At 39.0% G+C, this 16,292-nt stretch overlaps 2 protein-coding genes and 1 long non-coding RNA gene across 6 annotated transcripts in view; 1 reads left to right on the top strand and 2 right to left on the bottom strand.

Moving 5' to 3' along the window:
• LOC135942550 (pleckstrin homology domain-containing family G member 1-like) overlaps positions 1-7,716 on the top strand; it is a 37,647-nt gene extending 29,931 nt beyond the window's left edge. For all 4 annotated transcript variants that reach the window (XM_065488707.1, XM_065488706.1, XM_065488710.1 and 1 more), the window contains exons 3-13: positions 598-694; positions 970-1,142; positions 1,203-1,303; positions 1,356-1,472; positions 1,821-2,133; positions 2,870-3,022; positions 3,077-3,172; positions 3,229-3,358; positions 3,644-4,086; positions 4,501-4,782; positions 5,350-7,716. In XM_065488707.1, coding sequence (XP_065344779.1) covers positions 598-694; positions 970-1,142; positions 1,203-1,303; positions 1,356-1,472; positions 1,821-2,133; positions 2,870-3,022; positions 3,077-3,172; positions 3,229-3,358; positions 3,644-4,086; positions 4,501-4,782; positions 5,350-6,099 — 2,655 coding nt within the window. In that variant the 3' untranslated portion in view covers positions 6,100-7,716. The remainder of the gene's footprint in view (positions 1-597; positions 695-969; positions 1,143-1,202; positions 1,304-1,355; positions 1,473-1,820; positions 2,134-2,869; positions 3,023-3,076; positions 3,173-3,228; positions 3,359-3,643; positions 4,087-4,500; positions 4,783-5,349) is intronic.
• A 2,202-nt stretch (positions 7,717-9,918) lies between these two features.
• Positions 9,919-10,911, bottom strand: LOC135942395 (uncharacterized). Its single transcript, XM_065488493.1, has 3 exons — positions 10,762-10,911; positions 10,201-10,402; positions 9,919-10,151 (listed from the first exon to the last, which is right to left on the bottom strand). Exons 1-3 carry the CDS (start codon positions 10,909-10,911, stop codon positions 9,919-9,921), a joined length of 585 nt encoding a protein of 194 aa, XP_065344565.1.
• A 3,549-nt stretch (positions 10,912-14,460) lies between these two features.
• Positions 14,461-15,839, bottom strand: LOC135943153 (uncharacterized). The gene is made up of 5 exons (XR_010575167.1): positions 15,723-15,839; positions 15,530-15,666; positions 15,257-15,464; positions 14,624-14,775; positions 14,461-14,568 (listed from the first exon to the last, which is right to left on the bottom strand). It is a non-coding gene; the product is annotated as an uncharacterized LOC135943153 (long non-coding RNA).
• Positions 15,840-16,292: the final 453 nt, after the last annotated feature.

Raw genomic sequence — 16,292 nt, 5'->3', positions numbered from 1 at the left:
TGGCAAAAAAAAAAAATTGGGTGATTTTTTTTAAATGCTGTTTTGCAAGACTGGCAAAGTAAAAACGTTAGTTAATTAATTAACGTTGTTGTAGTGTTTTAAATATCCTAAATATCTCACGCAGCCGAGTAATTCCTACACCCACATTGTTGTGAATGTCGAGGAGCCGTCTTTACGTACATTATTCGTCTTGTTTATTTAATTAGGAATCGTGGCTTGAAGTATCAGTAAAGTCAAGACTGTGTTATAGCACAAATATATTTACAATAACAAAACTACAGTAAATAATTAATATAACATAAATATCAAGTTTGAGCATTAACAATATTTACTATTAAATGAATTCCTCGACTGCTGTCATGACGTGAGGTTTTAAGTGTAGTGAGGATGCAGTGGATATCGCACCTTTACACTGCCTCCTGGTGATACGGGTTTAATGCTAACTATTTGCTGCAATAGAAGTGGCAAGAAGGCGCCACATTATAAAGTAACAAATTTTTCTTATCTAAAAAAAATTTACTTTTGGATTTTGTGCAGTTATTATAGTTTTAGATTCTTTTTGGTCTGTCCTTTTTAACTCGATTAACAATGTTTTAGAGCTCACAATGCTTGGCTGCTCGAAGACGAGAACGGCTGGGTCAAGCGCTGCGAGAAGGACAGGCTCTCCTAAATCGCCAATCAGGAAGTTCAGCCGGTAAGTTTGCAAAAAAATCGAACGTAGCTTCTTTTCGCGCATTTTCACGTTACCCTTTTTCGCGCAACACTCCACCAGACGCCACATATGCGCGTCGCACGAATCTGGCCCCCGCTGACTATAAAATATACTTCCTTAATCCTTGGCAAATTCACAATTTGTATGTGATAGTATAGAAATCAATCCCAAATATGTCCATTTCCTGGGGGAAAAATGTTAGTGGCACGTCCGTTAACATTTGATTAATTGGTGCTTGATTATGGCATTTTGATCAGGCTCGGCAGACAGCGGCGTAGGCGGGTGCACGCTGATCATTTCTGCCCCGCAACCTCCGCCCGTCCGCCCCCGGTACTGCAGCGAACCCCACCTGAGCCCCGTGGAGCGAGTGCTGCTCGAGATCACCGAGACCGAAGCCGTCTACGTTCGTGATCTTGAAGAGGTTGTTGAGGTATTTAGTTTTATTGCCTCACGCCGCTGCAAATACAAACTCAAATAACTAATTTTCCAGGGCTACCTGTACAACTGGCGCGAGAGTGCAGAGTGTCCCGTCGCGCCGCAGCAATTAGCAGATCTCTTTAGCAACATGGAATTGATCCTTGGTTTCAATAGGTATTGCATTTTTATTTTAATGGTTTTGACCTAATTTTTTTCCTGATTTCAGAGGATTTTTGAGAGATTTGGACGCGTGCAACCTGGATGCAGTCAAAGTAGCTCAGTGCTTCGTCACGCACAACTCTGGCTTCCGCATTTACACAGAGTATTGCACCAGTTACCCAAAGTGAGCTCAATTTTGTTTAAATACAAATGAATAAAAATAGTGATTTGATTTTTGAGTTGTTGAAAAATCCTCGGTTTAAAATTTTAATTTTTAAAAAACTGACTCACTGGCAACATTTGAAAAATATAATTAACTGTTTGGTAGAGCTGTCAGTGTTTTGCCTAAAACCCGGGGCTTTTTTTAAGTAGTAAATTGGTTGGCTGGAATTATAAATTCAATTAACTCGCCACAATTAGATACTTAAAAAATGATTACTAAATGTCACAAAGTAGAATAAAATTGTCTGTTAATAAAAAAATAAAAGTTCAAGTTTCCAATTCTTGACTAATTTTGCAAAAAATAAAACAGGACCGTCAGCGTTTTGACGGAGCTGATGCAGAACGAGGAGACGGTGAGCCTGTGCCGGGAGCGTCAGGCGGCACTGCACCACTCGCTGCCGCTGGGCTCGTACCTGCTAAAACCAGTACAAAGGGTGCTTAAGTACCACCTGCTGCTGCAAAGTCTGATGAAGCAGTTCCCAGCCGAGGCGGCAGGCCGGTCGGCCGTTGAGGAGGCGCTTGAGGCCATGACTGGCCTTGCGCAGCACATCAACGAGATGAAGCGCAGACACGAGCACGCCGTCAGGGTGCAGGAAATCCAAAGCCTCCTCCACGACTGGCAGGTCAGTCAAGAGAATTATTTAAATAGAAATTCACACAGTTTGATCAACGGACAAAAATTCAAAACTTGATTGAAATGCGGTTCTTGTTAAATTTAGACGAAGTTTGGTTTGTTGACAAATCGATTGATGGGTTTTACAAACGATTATTTGACGTTTTTTACTGAGAACTCGCGGAAATCTTTATTTGAGTGCATGATTTCCCAGAAAAATTATAAAAAATATGGTGTGGAACATGTAAATAAGCGCGGGAAAACCGCACAATTGAACTTTTATACCAAGATTTTCAATTTATTGAAACGATTGATTGGCAGTTCTTTAACATTTCAATACATTTTTTGTATTAAAGAAAAACAAACTAAACAGAAAATCAGAAAAATTAGATTTAAATTTAACTTTTGGTGGTAAAAATCTTGCCAACGCTGTTGAATAAGAAATTTTGTTTATTTTTCGTACTATTTACATGGCTAATAACTAATAATAGTGTTTCAATAAAAATTTAATTTAAAATAATCAATCACAAACTGAAGTGTAGCATCCTAAACATTCAAATTAAATACTAAAATATACACCATTGTATAAATATTGTTGCTTAAGAAGTGTTTGAATTTATTTTATGTTTGAATGACATGAGTTTCATTTTTAACCGCAAAAACCATAAATAAATTTGAAAAAAAATCAAAATTCTTTTGGATCTGCGTTGGCAAATAATTGGAGTTTCTTCTTAATTTTTTTCCAGGGAGCTGATCTCACAACCTTTGGAGAACTCTGCGCCGAGGGTAATTTTCGGATTTGTGGTGCGAAAGCTCTGCGCCACGCGTTCCTCTTCGACAAAATGCTGCTCATCGCCAAACGCACAGGAGATCATCTCACCTGTAAAACACATATCGAGGTAAGACAAAAAAATTTAAAAAAGAAACAAAATTAATTTTGCCTTCACTTTCAGTGTTCGAATTTGATGCTGATCGAGAGCATTCCTGGCGAGCCATTGAACTTTCATGTGATTCCCTTTGATAATCCGAGAATGCAGTACACCTTCCAGGTACAATAGACGGAAGAAAATTAATATTAGAACAATTTAGACTTTAAATATTTTAGGCTCGAAGTTTGGAGCAGAAGAGAGAGTGGACGCAGCAGCTGAAAAGAGTCATTCTTGAAAATTACAGCGTGGCCATTCCTAATCACGCTCGACAGCTGGTCATGCAGCTTGGCCAAGGGCGAACTGAAGGTATACTTTCACTTAAAATTATATCTACTTGAATAATTAATTAAATATGAAGACAGAGATTATAAATATGCCTCTATACATGCAAGAGGCTTGTAAAACCTCAATCTGCATGTATAATATTCAAAAAATATTTTAATCAGAAAAAAGGTGACAAAATCTGAATATTAGAAGTTTTTTAATTTTGAAAATTCAAAACAAAAATCGATATAAATGCATATTTTGTATTATACATTTTTTTAAATTACAAAAAAATCAAATTCATTTCATACATTTTTAATTCCAAAGACGAGTTGTTGGCGGAGCGTTCGGTGCCGCGACGTCAGCACTCGGCGCCGCAGTACCTGCAGAAGCGGCACCAAGAGCGGCGCCGCTCGGAGACAGGCCTACTGCCATCGCGCCTGCGTCGTTCGCGCCGCTCAGACGTCGGTGTCGCAAACCAAGAGGGTGGCAGCCCACGCAACAAGCGCAGCTCAAGCGCCAGCCGCGACCCCGAGGGCTGTAGCAGCGTATCGCCAGGCGGCGGCGTCGGCAGCGGCGCTGAGAAGCTTAAGGACCGCTTCTACAACTGGCACCGCAAGTCGGAGCCTTACTGCAGCCTCACGCTGCCCTCCAAGTTGTCGCAGCTCTTTTCCAGCCTGGAACGCAGAAACTCCACCTGCAGACAGCTCGACCGGCCTACCCAGCCGTGCAACGAGACTTCATGCTCCGAACAGCAGGAACATGAGGAGGTAAGAACTCAACAATTTCATTCATTATAAATTTATTTATTTCATTTGCTGTATATTTTACCTTTTTCAACATATTCTGCTTCAAATTTTCCATGATATATTTCATACGTTTTGTTAGGTTTGTATTGAGGTGTCAAAATTGCCAGGTTTGCAGGAAATATTTAATGCACTTTTCCCTGAAAATGGGTTGAAATCTGGATAAACGGCCCTCTCGGCGTACACAAAAATGAGAATATCTTGAGTTCTAAAGATGCTAGAACATTTGACTGAATGCGAAAAGGTGATCATTTAGACAGCCTATAACTTTTTAATTTAAACCGCATATATAGAACTATCCAAATTTAAGTATTTTTTGGATTTAATTTTTATTCTGATATTATTCCTATTCTAAAAAAAAATCAATCCAATTTTCAGGAAGAGGAGGAGGAAGAAGAGGAGGAGAGAGAGGCTCCAGCCGGAACCTCGAATCGGCAGGCCAGTTTAGAAGAAATAGTTGGCGAGATCGTGATGCAGAACGTGCGTTCAGTGAAACGGTCGAGGTCATTGGGCAGGCCCAGGGACCCGCTCGTGTCGGCAGCGGCGCCGACCGCCGACAGCAGCTCGGACTGCGAGCAAAAGTCGCCGCGGCAACAACACAGGGCTCAGCGTTTGGCCAGAATGTGTGCCCTCCGCACGCAACAGGAAACTCTGCAGCAGGTGCGATATTTTATTTAATCTTTGCTCAGCACTACCCGAGGGCTATGAGTTCACTGGGTCTCAGGTCCCTATTTAACCGCCGAGCGGATAATTATTTAATAAAATTTAACTTGCAAGAAAAGTGCACTCTAATTCCAAAAGTCATCGTAATTTAAAAGTAAAAGTTTTGGGTTATTTTAATATCAAATTTTAATTCACTTTCTATTTTCGAAATCTGCTCAGCGAGACGTATTTAATGATGTGTGCGGCTTTCATAAAGTTTTTCCAAAACATTCCAACAGAACGATGGTCTGAGTAAATCGCGTGCGGAATTTTAATGGTTTGTTATTGAGTTTTATTTTTTTCCAAGATGCTCTTCATAAGATTTAACGTATCTTGAGTTCTTGAGCAAATAAGAACTCAAATAATAATAAATTAAATGTAAAAATTATTGTGAAAATCATATTATATTTCGTTTTCAAAAAGAAAAAATTAGTAATCATGCCCCATGTCTTATGTTGCCTTGAAAGCAGTGCTTTCCTTCAATTTATTTTAAATAATTTAAAATTTTGGCGTGTTTGTCGTCAGGCTGGTGGTCTGAGCCGGCAGATGAGCTTCCTGCAGCAGTGGCAACAACGGCAGCACCAGCATCGGCAGGAAGATAAGCCACGCGTGCCACCGCCGCCGCCTCCAACTAGTCTGCAAGTGGAAGAAGCGGTGGCAGAGACGCCGACCCGGTCGGTGTCAAGCACGTCACTGTCATCACCAGGGGTGGGTGGGGGCGGGAAGCGTTCACCGGGGACACCCACGCGCTCGCCCTCCTTCCTCGGGGTGCTGGCGTCGTTTGGCTCACGGCTGATGGCCAACAGCTGTGAGTCGCTGACCGAGTCTCCTCCCCCGCCGCCCCCGGGGGCAGCGGAGCAGCCGAAGCCGCCGATGCTGAAGCAGGGGAGCCGCGGGCTGGGAGCCCGCATCGCCATGAACACCGTCTCCGACTACGCCGACCCGGCCACGCTCGGCATCGGCGCCACACGCGGCGCTGCAGAAGACGACGACGACTCCTTCTACGAGGACAACCTGTCCGCCGTGCTGGACCAGGAGGAGTTCTACCGCGACAGTGCCATCTTCAGCGACGACCACGACGAGCCCGTCGCCACTGCCACCACGCCGGCGCCGCCGAGAAAGGTGCCACCGCCGGTGCCGGCCAAGCCGCCCAGGCTGCTGATTGCCAAACCGCCGGCGCCATCTGAATGCGGTGCCCCCGCCGAGACCCAGCCCAAACCCAAGGGCTGGGTCAAGCAGATGGTCGGAAGGATCCAGGCCGGCGCCGAGTCTTGATGTCCACAGTCACTAATAATTTATTGCCTTCAAAACTAGCAGCGTATTCCGGAAACAACCCAACCAACCAAATGCTAAAATTGAAAAATAATTTTTTGCATCATATGTGTGCACTTTTATGAATAAACCTGAATCATTTTTTTTACAACTCATAATGATTTTTGTAATTTAGATACCTCTTCACTAGACCAATTGATTGATGGGTCATTTTTGACTCTCTGAAAAAAAATTGATTTTGTTTAAATTCGGCTCACTTGTCTTATAAAAAATAACTAAAATTTGATATTAAAAAATCACACAATCCTAAATCTTATAATTCTGCATTGAAATAATTTTTTTCGTCAGTTAAAAATTATTTATATAGTAACATTTTTTAATAATTTACTCTATTTTCTCAAACTTAAAAATTTGTATTATTATCCATTGCTGATTATAAACCATATTCCCAACCAATTAAAAGGATTTTTCACACAGAAGGTAACCAATAAAAAAATTCAAAAAAAAAAAATATCAATCGATTGGTCTCTTTGTGGGGAGTCTTTTTACCAAATATCATCTCGTTTGGAAAATTTTCCCATTTTTAAAACAAAAATTTAAATAATTTCCTGTAGCTCACCGATTTTCTACTAATTTCATGCTAGCCAAACGCATGCGAGTGGTAGTTTTGTGTCCATTTGCGCAAAGTATATTTAGGTGTATTTTGGGGGCAGCCAATTAGTAGCGACAAAAGCGGAGAAAGTGCGCTGTTTGCCTCTGTCGCTGCGAGTGGAGGGAGACAAGAGCATGTTCATTCACCCGCTCGCTCCCCCTCCACTGCCCACTTCGCTTGCAAACAGCACCACGATGGCAGGGGAATCCCCACTTCTCCGAGATAAACAACTGGCTAAAGAAATTACGGTCAGTCACCGCCGTGTCTAAGCAAAAATTTCTCCTGCCCTGCGCTTGATTTCATGACATTCTACGCATATGATGAAAAAGTTGTTTTCTTTGAAAAGAAAGTCATTGAAATTTAACTCTTTCAAGCAATTATTCCCAAACTCATGAGGTCTCAAATTTTCATGTGCAATACAAAATCAAAATTATGTTCTCAAACATTTGTATTACTTTGCCCGATTTAATTGTTATTTGTTAAATCTCGCCTTTGTTTGTATTTTTCAGGCTGTGAAATTATAATTCGTCTGTCTAATTTAATTTTGTCTGAGAAATACGCTCCACTTCCTTCTCAACTATCCCTTTTGCCAAAGTCTGCTCGCGAGATTGATCGAGTTTTGTTTCATTCCAGCAGTGTTCTCTCTCTCCCCGACAATAATAATTGTGCACAAACATTACTTTTTAACGTAAGAGTGCGTTAGACTTTGAACCAGTAGTGCTTTATAATAGTCTCATCCTTGGAGACGCCTTGAAAATTTTAGGATTTCTCTCGTCAAGACTGTCTTAAAACATTGTTGTGCAAACCCCAATTTCTGATGCGAATGAAAATAGAATATTTTTACCTTTTGCCACAAAGTGCTGATAACTAATATGTATTATATATATTTGTTTGTGTAAATATCAGAAAATGTGGAATCCTACTACTTGGTTTAATATGAATAAAGATGTAATGCTTCTTGAATGATACATATGGTGATTTTATTTTGTAAACTGTATCCACTTTTTGCAGCAATAATGAGCACTAGAACTATTCTAGAAGATATTTTCTAGAATAATTACGTAACATTTTAAAAAAATACTACATATTATCAAATTTAAAAAATAACATATTTCGTTCATAGGTAACGAAAGCGTCAAAAACAAATCGATAAAATGGATACAATAAAAAACGAGGTTTTTAGATGCAATATATAAAATAACTTTAAGATTAATATCCCCAGACCAAATTATCGCAAGAAACAGAAAGATATAATAATTTATTGAAATATAATTCGTGTACTTATTTATCTTCCGAGTTTGTTTCCAAAAACAAACATAGGGCATTTAAAAAAAATCGGGCTAAAATATATTATGGTAAAAATTATCGTGTAAGTCGTCGAGTAACTGCAAAAATAGCAAACTAGAAGAGCAGCAGTTAGCGATCTTGGTTGTGAAAGTTGATATACTATTCTATCCTTATGTCATGATGGGGAGGCAGACTGGCTCAGTTGGTTAACGCGCGTGGCGCTGGCGAGTGTCTGTGTTCGATACGGGATATATCCGAGACCTTACCTCCCCAACGAAATCGAACTAGGTCAATGTCACTCAGATGACATAACAGCGATCCTTCACATCCTTTTTATTGCTAAGCTAATTGGAGAGACAGAGAAGCCACTTTGCGTGACTCACTTTTTTGCGTGACTCAGAAGAGTTTTTTGATACATCTTACCAATGTTCCACATCGTTCAGCATCAACAACACAAAGTCACTCAAATCTATAAGTCAAACAAGGCTCTTGACAAAAGAAAAATGAAAATCAACAGAAGAGATGAAGAACGATAAGAATAAAATTACTTTGCCGTGATTAAGGAGAGTATCTACTCTCATACTCTCCTTAGCCGTGATGAATTAAAAATTATCAAATTTGAAGTGAGTGTATTAATATTAGCAATATTTCCTGAAAAACACCTTTTCCATTCTTCACCGTAATACTTATTATTGTTATCTTCTCTTTGAAGCGTTTTTTAGTGTCTCGTCGATTACAGTCGAGTATCAGCGTTAGTTGAGCAGCGGATGCGATCGTGGTTGAGACCGCTGATATACCGTCAATATCTCAGGGTGTAGAGGGGAGGCAGACTAGCTCAGTTGGTTAACGCTCAGTTGGTTAACGCTCGTGGCGTTGACGAGTGTCTGTGATCGGTACCGAGATACATATATGACCGAACCTCCCCAACGATATCGAAATTGATCATTAATTGTCACGGGAAATGACAATTCAAAGATCCTTCGCGTCCCTTTTTTTCCCTAACCTAATTGAAGACAAAGAAGCCTCTTTGCGTGACTCACTTTTTTGCGTGCTCAACGTAGTTCCTCTTTGCATCAAATTTTCTACTATCTTTTCTCTATTATTTTTCCAATAATTCGTTTTTATAGGCTGAAATGAGGCTATTTACGATTCTACCGGCAAAAATATTTTAGATTTTAAACGAAAATCTTTTTTATTGTGACAAGTTTAAAGTTAAGGCAAGTTTAGAATTATCTAAAAATGCAGGAAATTCAGACTTTGACTTTTCAAATTCCGTGCAGCCGCAAAAATTTGGAGAACGTTTGAAAGCCAAGAAAGTGCTGTGGTGGAATGCTGGATATTTATTTAATTCTACTTCTGGGGAATAGCAAATTCCTTACATTTTTGACGCCTAAAAGGTAATCAGTATTGATTTTCCATTTCAATTTGATTTAATTTTCATATACTGCTATTAAACTGTTAAACGAAAATATCGTATAAAATTGAAATCAATGTTTAAAAACTAATAAATAATAGCTTGTTCAATTACATCAGGAATCCTGCTACTTGGTTTAATATGAATAAAGGATGTAATGCTTCTTGAATGATACATATGGTGATTTTATTTTGTAAACTGTATCCACTTTTTGCAGGAATAATGAGCAGTTTTTCGCTAACATGTCCAATTCGAAACGTTTTTATAGTCCTGTCGTATGCGAGAAAGTTAGATTCTATTCTATAGATCGCGCTTCCATCAGAATGCTATATTTCATCATATCGATAAAACTAAATAATAAGGAGGCGATCCTTATTAATAAAGGGATCATCAGCGATCCTTCTCATCTCATCATTTAGAATTACGATCTCAGAAAATTTCACAAAACAATGTTATTTTTCTTTGACAATTAACGCACCTCTCTGACACGGGATGGCCTTGACGAAGTCAGTGTCGCCCTGGCGAGGCATGTAGTGTACGTCGCAGGCGCTGCACGAGAAGACGACCATTTTATTGTCAGGGCTGCGGATGAATATCCTCCTGAACTGTTGCACTTCAACACGGTGGACTCAAAGATTTTGTCCTCCTTCGGCGTCACCTTCACGATTTTCTCTCCGCGCATGGTGTACTGCACCAAGTCATCTAATCACAGGGGTTGTAGGAAACACTCTTGTATTTAAAAAAGGTTTACCGTCCAAGAAGGTAAAGTTGCAGTTGATGTCACCCAGCTGGACGCTTACATTGTCCGGACCGATGATGAGCGTGTCTGAGGAGGTGTGGTACAGCACCACGTACCCTTCTAAAACCTTCAGGTCGTCACCTTTTTCTAACGTGATCACTTCAACTTCCTGCTCCAGAACTTCGCTCTCGATGCCAATAACTGATTGCGAGTCCTGCGGAATGAGATTTAATTGTAAGGGGGCAAATTTACAAAAAAATGTTTTAAAGCAGTTTATTAATGGAATTAGAATTCCACTTTTCCACCATTGGAAAATCTGGAATACGTTACAATTTTTGCGTTAATTTAAACTAAGTTTGTCGCAATTAATTGTATATATTTAAAATATTTTAGCCTCATTCATCCTAACATTTTACACATTTAGTGCACACAAAACGTGAGAATAAAAAAAATAGATGGAAAAATGGATTTTCATGCTGTTAATTTTCTTCAACAAAAGCATAGAATCAGAAAAAACAGCAAATCCTGAAAATGCACACGAAGCAGAACCAATAAAATTTAATCGACTAATACCTCTATTTTCCAGTCGCTGAACTGATCCTTCTTGACGATGACCAGCTTGTCTCCGATTTTGACGTGCCTCACAGGGTCCACCGGCATGTGGATTCCTCCTGAGAGGACCGCCAGGACGTTGCCCCTTACGTCCAAATCGGTGCAGCTCATTTTGATGCCTGCAATCATTTCCTCGATAAGACAAGAATATGCGATTTGCAGGCGATTTGGCGTACAAAGGGCGGAGCGGCCTCCATGCTCACAATTATGACATATATTGGTGGCTCAGTATCGAATGCTTTTTAAACTTGAAGTTCGTCACTTCCAACGAAAGCTCCCGTTCGTTGCGAGTTTGGCATCCTCTGAATTCCGATGCGGACCATTTCGACCAAAAGGAGGAATGAAATCCAAGAATTCGAGATATTCCAACAATTCGAGTAAGATGCAGGAAAATCGGATTTTGACTTGTCAAGAGCTGGATATCTTCTGGTCTTCAAATTTCAAATTCCGTGCGGACACGAGAATTCGGAGAAAATGACAATATACCAAGAGAGAGTGCTGTGGTGCGGAATGCTGGAATTTTTCAACTCGCGAGACTAGAACTTTACTATTCTATAAGATATTTTCTAGAATAAAACGTAACATTAAAAAATAATACACATTTTCAAATTAAAAAATAACATTTCGTTCAGAGGTAACGAAAGCGTAAGAAACAAATTGATAAAATAAAAAACGAGGTTTTTAGATGCAATATTTAAGATTAATATCCCCAGACCAATTTATCGCAAGAAACAAAAAGATAATAATTTATTGAAATATAATTCGTGTACATATTTATCTTCCAAGTTTGTTTCCAAAAGCAAACATATATAATGGCTTTTTTAAAAAAAATCAGGCTAAAATATTATGGTAAAAATTATCGTGTAAGTCGTCGAGTATCTGCAAAAATAGCAAACTAGAAGAGCAGCAAGTTTGCGATCTTGGTTGTGAAAGTTGATAAACTATTCTATCTTCTCACTTTGTCGGGGAGGCAGACCAGCTCAGTTGGTCAACGCGCGTGGCGTTGATGAGGGTCTGTGTTCGATACGGGATACATGTAAGACCAAATATCCCCAACGAAATCGAACTTGGTCATTGTCACGGTAGTGACAATACAAAGATCCTTCGTGGCCTTTTTTATCTAACCTAATTGGAGACAGAGAAGCCTCTTTTAGTAACCTGCGTAACACACTTTTTTGCGTGCACAAGGAAGTTCCTCTTTGCATTAAATTTTCTACTATTTCCTCCTTTCTATAATCTTTTTCGAAATAAATGTATACTCAATTATCGTTTCGTTTGATTGCTAACTTTTTAAAAACGATTTTAATTTAGAATACTGGTGATGTACGGCACAAATTTTCCCGCGCTTGATATTCGATTTTTGTGGATGAGAATCCAAGAGCGGTTCTTTCGTGATTTTTCATGCACCCCTAGCATCGCGCCAGTCAATACATTATTGTCAAGGAGGGTGCTGCAACTGTGACCCGCGGCAACTGTGCCCTAAGTTAAAATGGTGGGAAGAGGAGGAGTGTGGCATCAGGGTTTCGTCTTTAGGGAGGGTCTTTCGAGGGTGGTTGTGGCCTAAATATAATGCTACTTTGAATAAAAAAATGTGCTTACAATATCGTTGATTTTGATGCACAGCCTAAATATGTGCACGGGCTAAACACCCTCGGATGATGCTGCGTTGCAAGCTCGTCTCTCGGGTCACAGTTGAAGCGAGTGAACGGTAACTGTGACTCGTGGCAATTGTGCCCTAAGTAAAATTTTCAGAATTTAATTAACTAAGGGCAGACTCGATTGTCATGTTATTATCTTGATATCAACACACATTTTAAATATATACGATGCGAATTAAGCAGGAAATCAACGATATTGTAAGCACATTTTTTATTTAAAGTAGCATTATATTTAGGCCACAACCACCCTCGAAAGACCCTCCCTAAAGACGAAACCCTGATGCCACACTCCTCCTCTTCCCACCATTTTTACTTAGGGCACAGTTGCCGCGGGTCACAGTTGCCTGTCACTCCAAGTCGTCGAGTATCTGCAAAAATAGCAGACTAGCAAAGCAGCTGTTTGCGATCATGGTTGTTAAAGTTGATATACTATTCTATCGTCTACGCATGACGGGGAGGCAGACTAGCTCAGTTGGTCAACGCGCGTGGCGTTGACGAGGGTCTGTGTTCGATACGGGATACATCTAAGACCAAACCTCCCCAACGAAATCGAACTTGGTCAATGTCACGTAGATGACAAAACAGCGATCCTTCTCATCCTTTTTATTGCTAAGCTAATTGGAGAGACAGAGAAGCCACTTAGAGTGACTCACTTTTTTGCGTGACTCAGAAGAGTTTTTTGATACATCTTGCCAATGGTCCACATCGTTCAGCATCAAAAAAACAAAGTCACTCAATGAAAATCAACAGAAGAGATGAAGAACGAGAAGAATAAAATAACTTTGCCGTGATTAAGGAGAGTATCTACTCTCATACTCTCCTTAGCCGTGATGAATTAAAAATTATCAAATTTGAAGTGAGTGTATTAATATTAGCAATATTTCCTGAAAAACTCCTTTTCCATTCTTCACCATACTTATTATTGTTATCTTCTCTTTGAACTTTGAAGCGTTTTTTAGTGTCTCATCTCTCGTCTATTACAGTCGAGTATCAGCGTTAGTTGAGCAGCGGATGCGATCGTGGTTGAGACCGCTGATATATACCGTCAATATCTCAGCGTGTAGAGGGGAGGCAGACTAGCTCAGTGGGTTAACGCTCGTGGCGTTGACGAGGGTCTGTGTACGATACGGGATATATATGACCGAACCTCCCCAAAGATATCGTACTTGGTCATTAATTGTCACGGGAGTGATAATTCAAAGTTCCTTCACATCCCTTTTTTTCCCTAACCTAATTGAAGACAGAGAAGCCTCTTTGCGTGATTCACTTTTTTGCGTGCTCAACGAAGTTCCTCTTTGCATCAAATTTTCTACTGTCTTTTCTCTATTATTTTTCCAATAATTCGTTTTTATAGGCTGAAATGAGGCTATTTACGATTTTACCCGCAAAAATATTTTAGATTTTAAACGAAAATCTTTTATTGTGACAAGTTTAAAGTTAAGGCAAGTTTAGAATTATCTAAAAATGCAGGAAATTCAGACTTTGACTTTTCAAATTCCGTGCAGACGCTAAAATTTGGAGAATGTTTGAAAGTCAAGAAAGTGCTGTGGTGGAATGCTGGAAATTTATTTAATTCTACTTCTGGGGAATAGTATTCCTTACATTTTTGACGCCTAAAAGGTAATCAGTATTGATTTTCCATTTCAATTTGATTTAATTTTCATATACTGCTGTTAAACTGTTTTAATTCGGCTCACTTCAGACACAAAAATTACAGGTTTAGAAAGGATAGTTTAAGAAAATCTTGTTCATGCTCTATTTGTTTTACAAAAAGAATTTAAATTCTCTTGTAGAACTTTTATTTTTCAATGTACAAAATCATACCAGAAAGCTAGATGCTCTTCAACGCGTAAAATTTAAGCACTAAAAAGTACATCATCCAGTGTTCCTAATGTTTTTATTTTTGTAAAAATCGTAGATTAAAATTAAATTTTAAAATTGTACCTTTTAATTAAACGAAGTCTTAATAAAATTGGAAATTTTATCGATCTCATTTTCAGTGACGTCTTAGTCTAATTCTTCGGCAGAAATATACTGCTCCAATTTTTCAATCCTACTTTGGTCCAATTTTTTTAATTTCAGATGAGGAATTACAGCTTTTATGAGTACACTGCATAGAAAAAAAATATAAATGGAGTTTATTGAGACATGCTTGATTTATTTACCTTTTATTATCTAGGGCACTTTCAGCCAATCGGATAAGAGCGTCGGCAATCAATTCAGAGTCCGTATTATCGAATAGATCCAGGAATTTTAAAATGTCAATAGATAGAAATTCAGGCTGCTTAAGATACTCTTCTGGATTGGGAGCCACAACCTGCCCAGTTAAAAATTTTTTATAAAAGTGGCCTCGCAAATTCGAAGTTCTGATGGGGAAAAACATAGAAATCGACATTAAGAATACTTAACTTAATTTCGGCTTAAGCCCGAAAACCACCTCCAGAGGTCTCCTGAGGTGTAGATAATAATTTCATACCTTTATATATAATAAGTCTCTAATAACTATTTACAGCCGGTACTCTGTCATATCTAGGCCCTAAATCATGTTGAAATCTATAACTTGAAAATTACCATATCTTTGCCCAAAAAACCATGTTTTTCAACAATAATAAAAAATAAAGCAATCAGTGTTTTTAAAAAAACCTGCAACTTTGTGCCCCTGCAAGTTAGATAAATTAGATTATTTCAGGAAAATGAAATCATCTTCCTAGCGGCAGAGTCAACTAACTAAAGTTTCTTTCAAATCGATTGACACTTTCCAACTTTTTGTGTCCCTTAGAAATTGAAAGCGCCATTACCGTTTTACAAATTTGCATGATTTCTTCGCAGTTTGAGCAGTTCTTGAAAATCTTCCAAATGTTGTCAGGGTTCGTGTAGCGAACGAGAGCAGCTAGGTACATAGGCACGAGAGCTGCAATGTTCAATTTCAGAACTGCCACCGTCATTTCCACGAGTTCGTCCAACTCATTTTCGGTGTAAACAGGAACAACGTAGCAGTGCACGAATCTAAAAGCGTTGAGCAACCTCTCAAATTCCACAGTACATGCGAACGGAATTATATGTATATATACTTGTTAATCTTTTCAAAAATGTGCGGCTCAATTTCTGTGATGACGATTGGTTTAACAGGGGAAGAATTTCTTAAAAATTCCTGAAATTGGTCACATTTAACAGCACAAGCCAAGTCGAATTTGCAGGCGTGAAAATGCTGTCGTGATTTGGGCAGAGATAAAAATTATGATAAGTTTGGATACAGCAAAATACCATTTTGGTAACATTTCCGACAAGCAGTTTGCAGTCCGTCCCTTTTCCTGATTGCAGAGCACGCCACCTCAGCCGAAATAAAGAGTTCGCCGCTTTTGTTTCTGAACTTTGCTTAGGTTCCCTAAATTAAATAAATTAAGAAATTAAGTCTTGAATGTCTGGGGAAAAGAACAAATTTAATTTATAAGGCCTAAATAAAGTAGATTCTTTGTAATGAAATTGACACTTAGTAAATTATACTTACTCATCTTCATTGTCAGAATTCATGTTGACTGGTTAGAAATTAATGTTTCACCTCTTTAAAATTCAGAGATTTGTTGCTAAATATAGCAATCAAATGGGTAAAAATTACAAGCAGTGTAAAAACTCGACAGAATAAACCGCTGCCTATGAGCTGAGATAAGTAAAAGTGCAAGCCCTACTTTCCCTTATGCAAGTCGAATCGGGGGGAGTAGGATATGAAAGACCGTCAAAAAATTTGAGAAATGCAGAGATGAACATCCCGAAACATCTGATCAATGCTTTGGATGCGCGAGAGGAAGAATTCATCATAGTTTAAATCCAAAAAAT

This window comes from Cloeon dipterum, chromosome 4 (genome assembly GCF_949628265.1).
Source record: "Cloeon dipterum chromosome 4, ieCloDipt1.1, whole genome shotgun sequence".
Classification (NCBI taxonomy): domain Eukaryota; kingdom Metazoa; phylum Arthropoda; class Insecta; order Ephemeroptera; family Baetidae; genus Cloeon; species Cloeon dipterum.
This window is presented reverse-complemented; position numbering and strand designations above follow the sequence as displayed.

Bases quoted from the DNA above. Each gene is read 5' to 3' on its own strand.
- LOC135942395 (XM_065488493.1), bottom strand. From the start codon at position 10,911: ATGAGCTGCACCGATTTGGACGTAAGGGGCAACGTCCTGGCGGTCCTC. The intron at 10,403-10,761 runs GTATTAGTCGAT...CTCATTCCGCAG, and splicing joins TCAGCGACTGGAAAATAGAG to GACTCGCAATCAGTTATTGG. The intron at 10,152-10,200 runs GTAAACCTTTTT...CCCTGTGATTAG, and splicing joins CAACTTTACCTTCTTGGACG to ATGACTTGGTGCAGTACACC.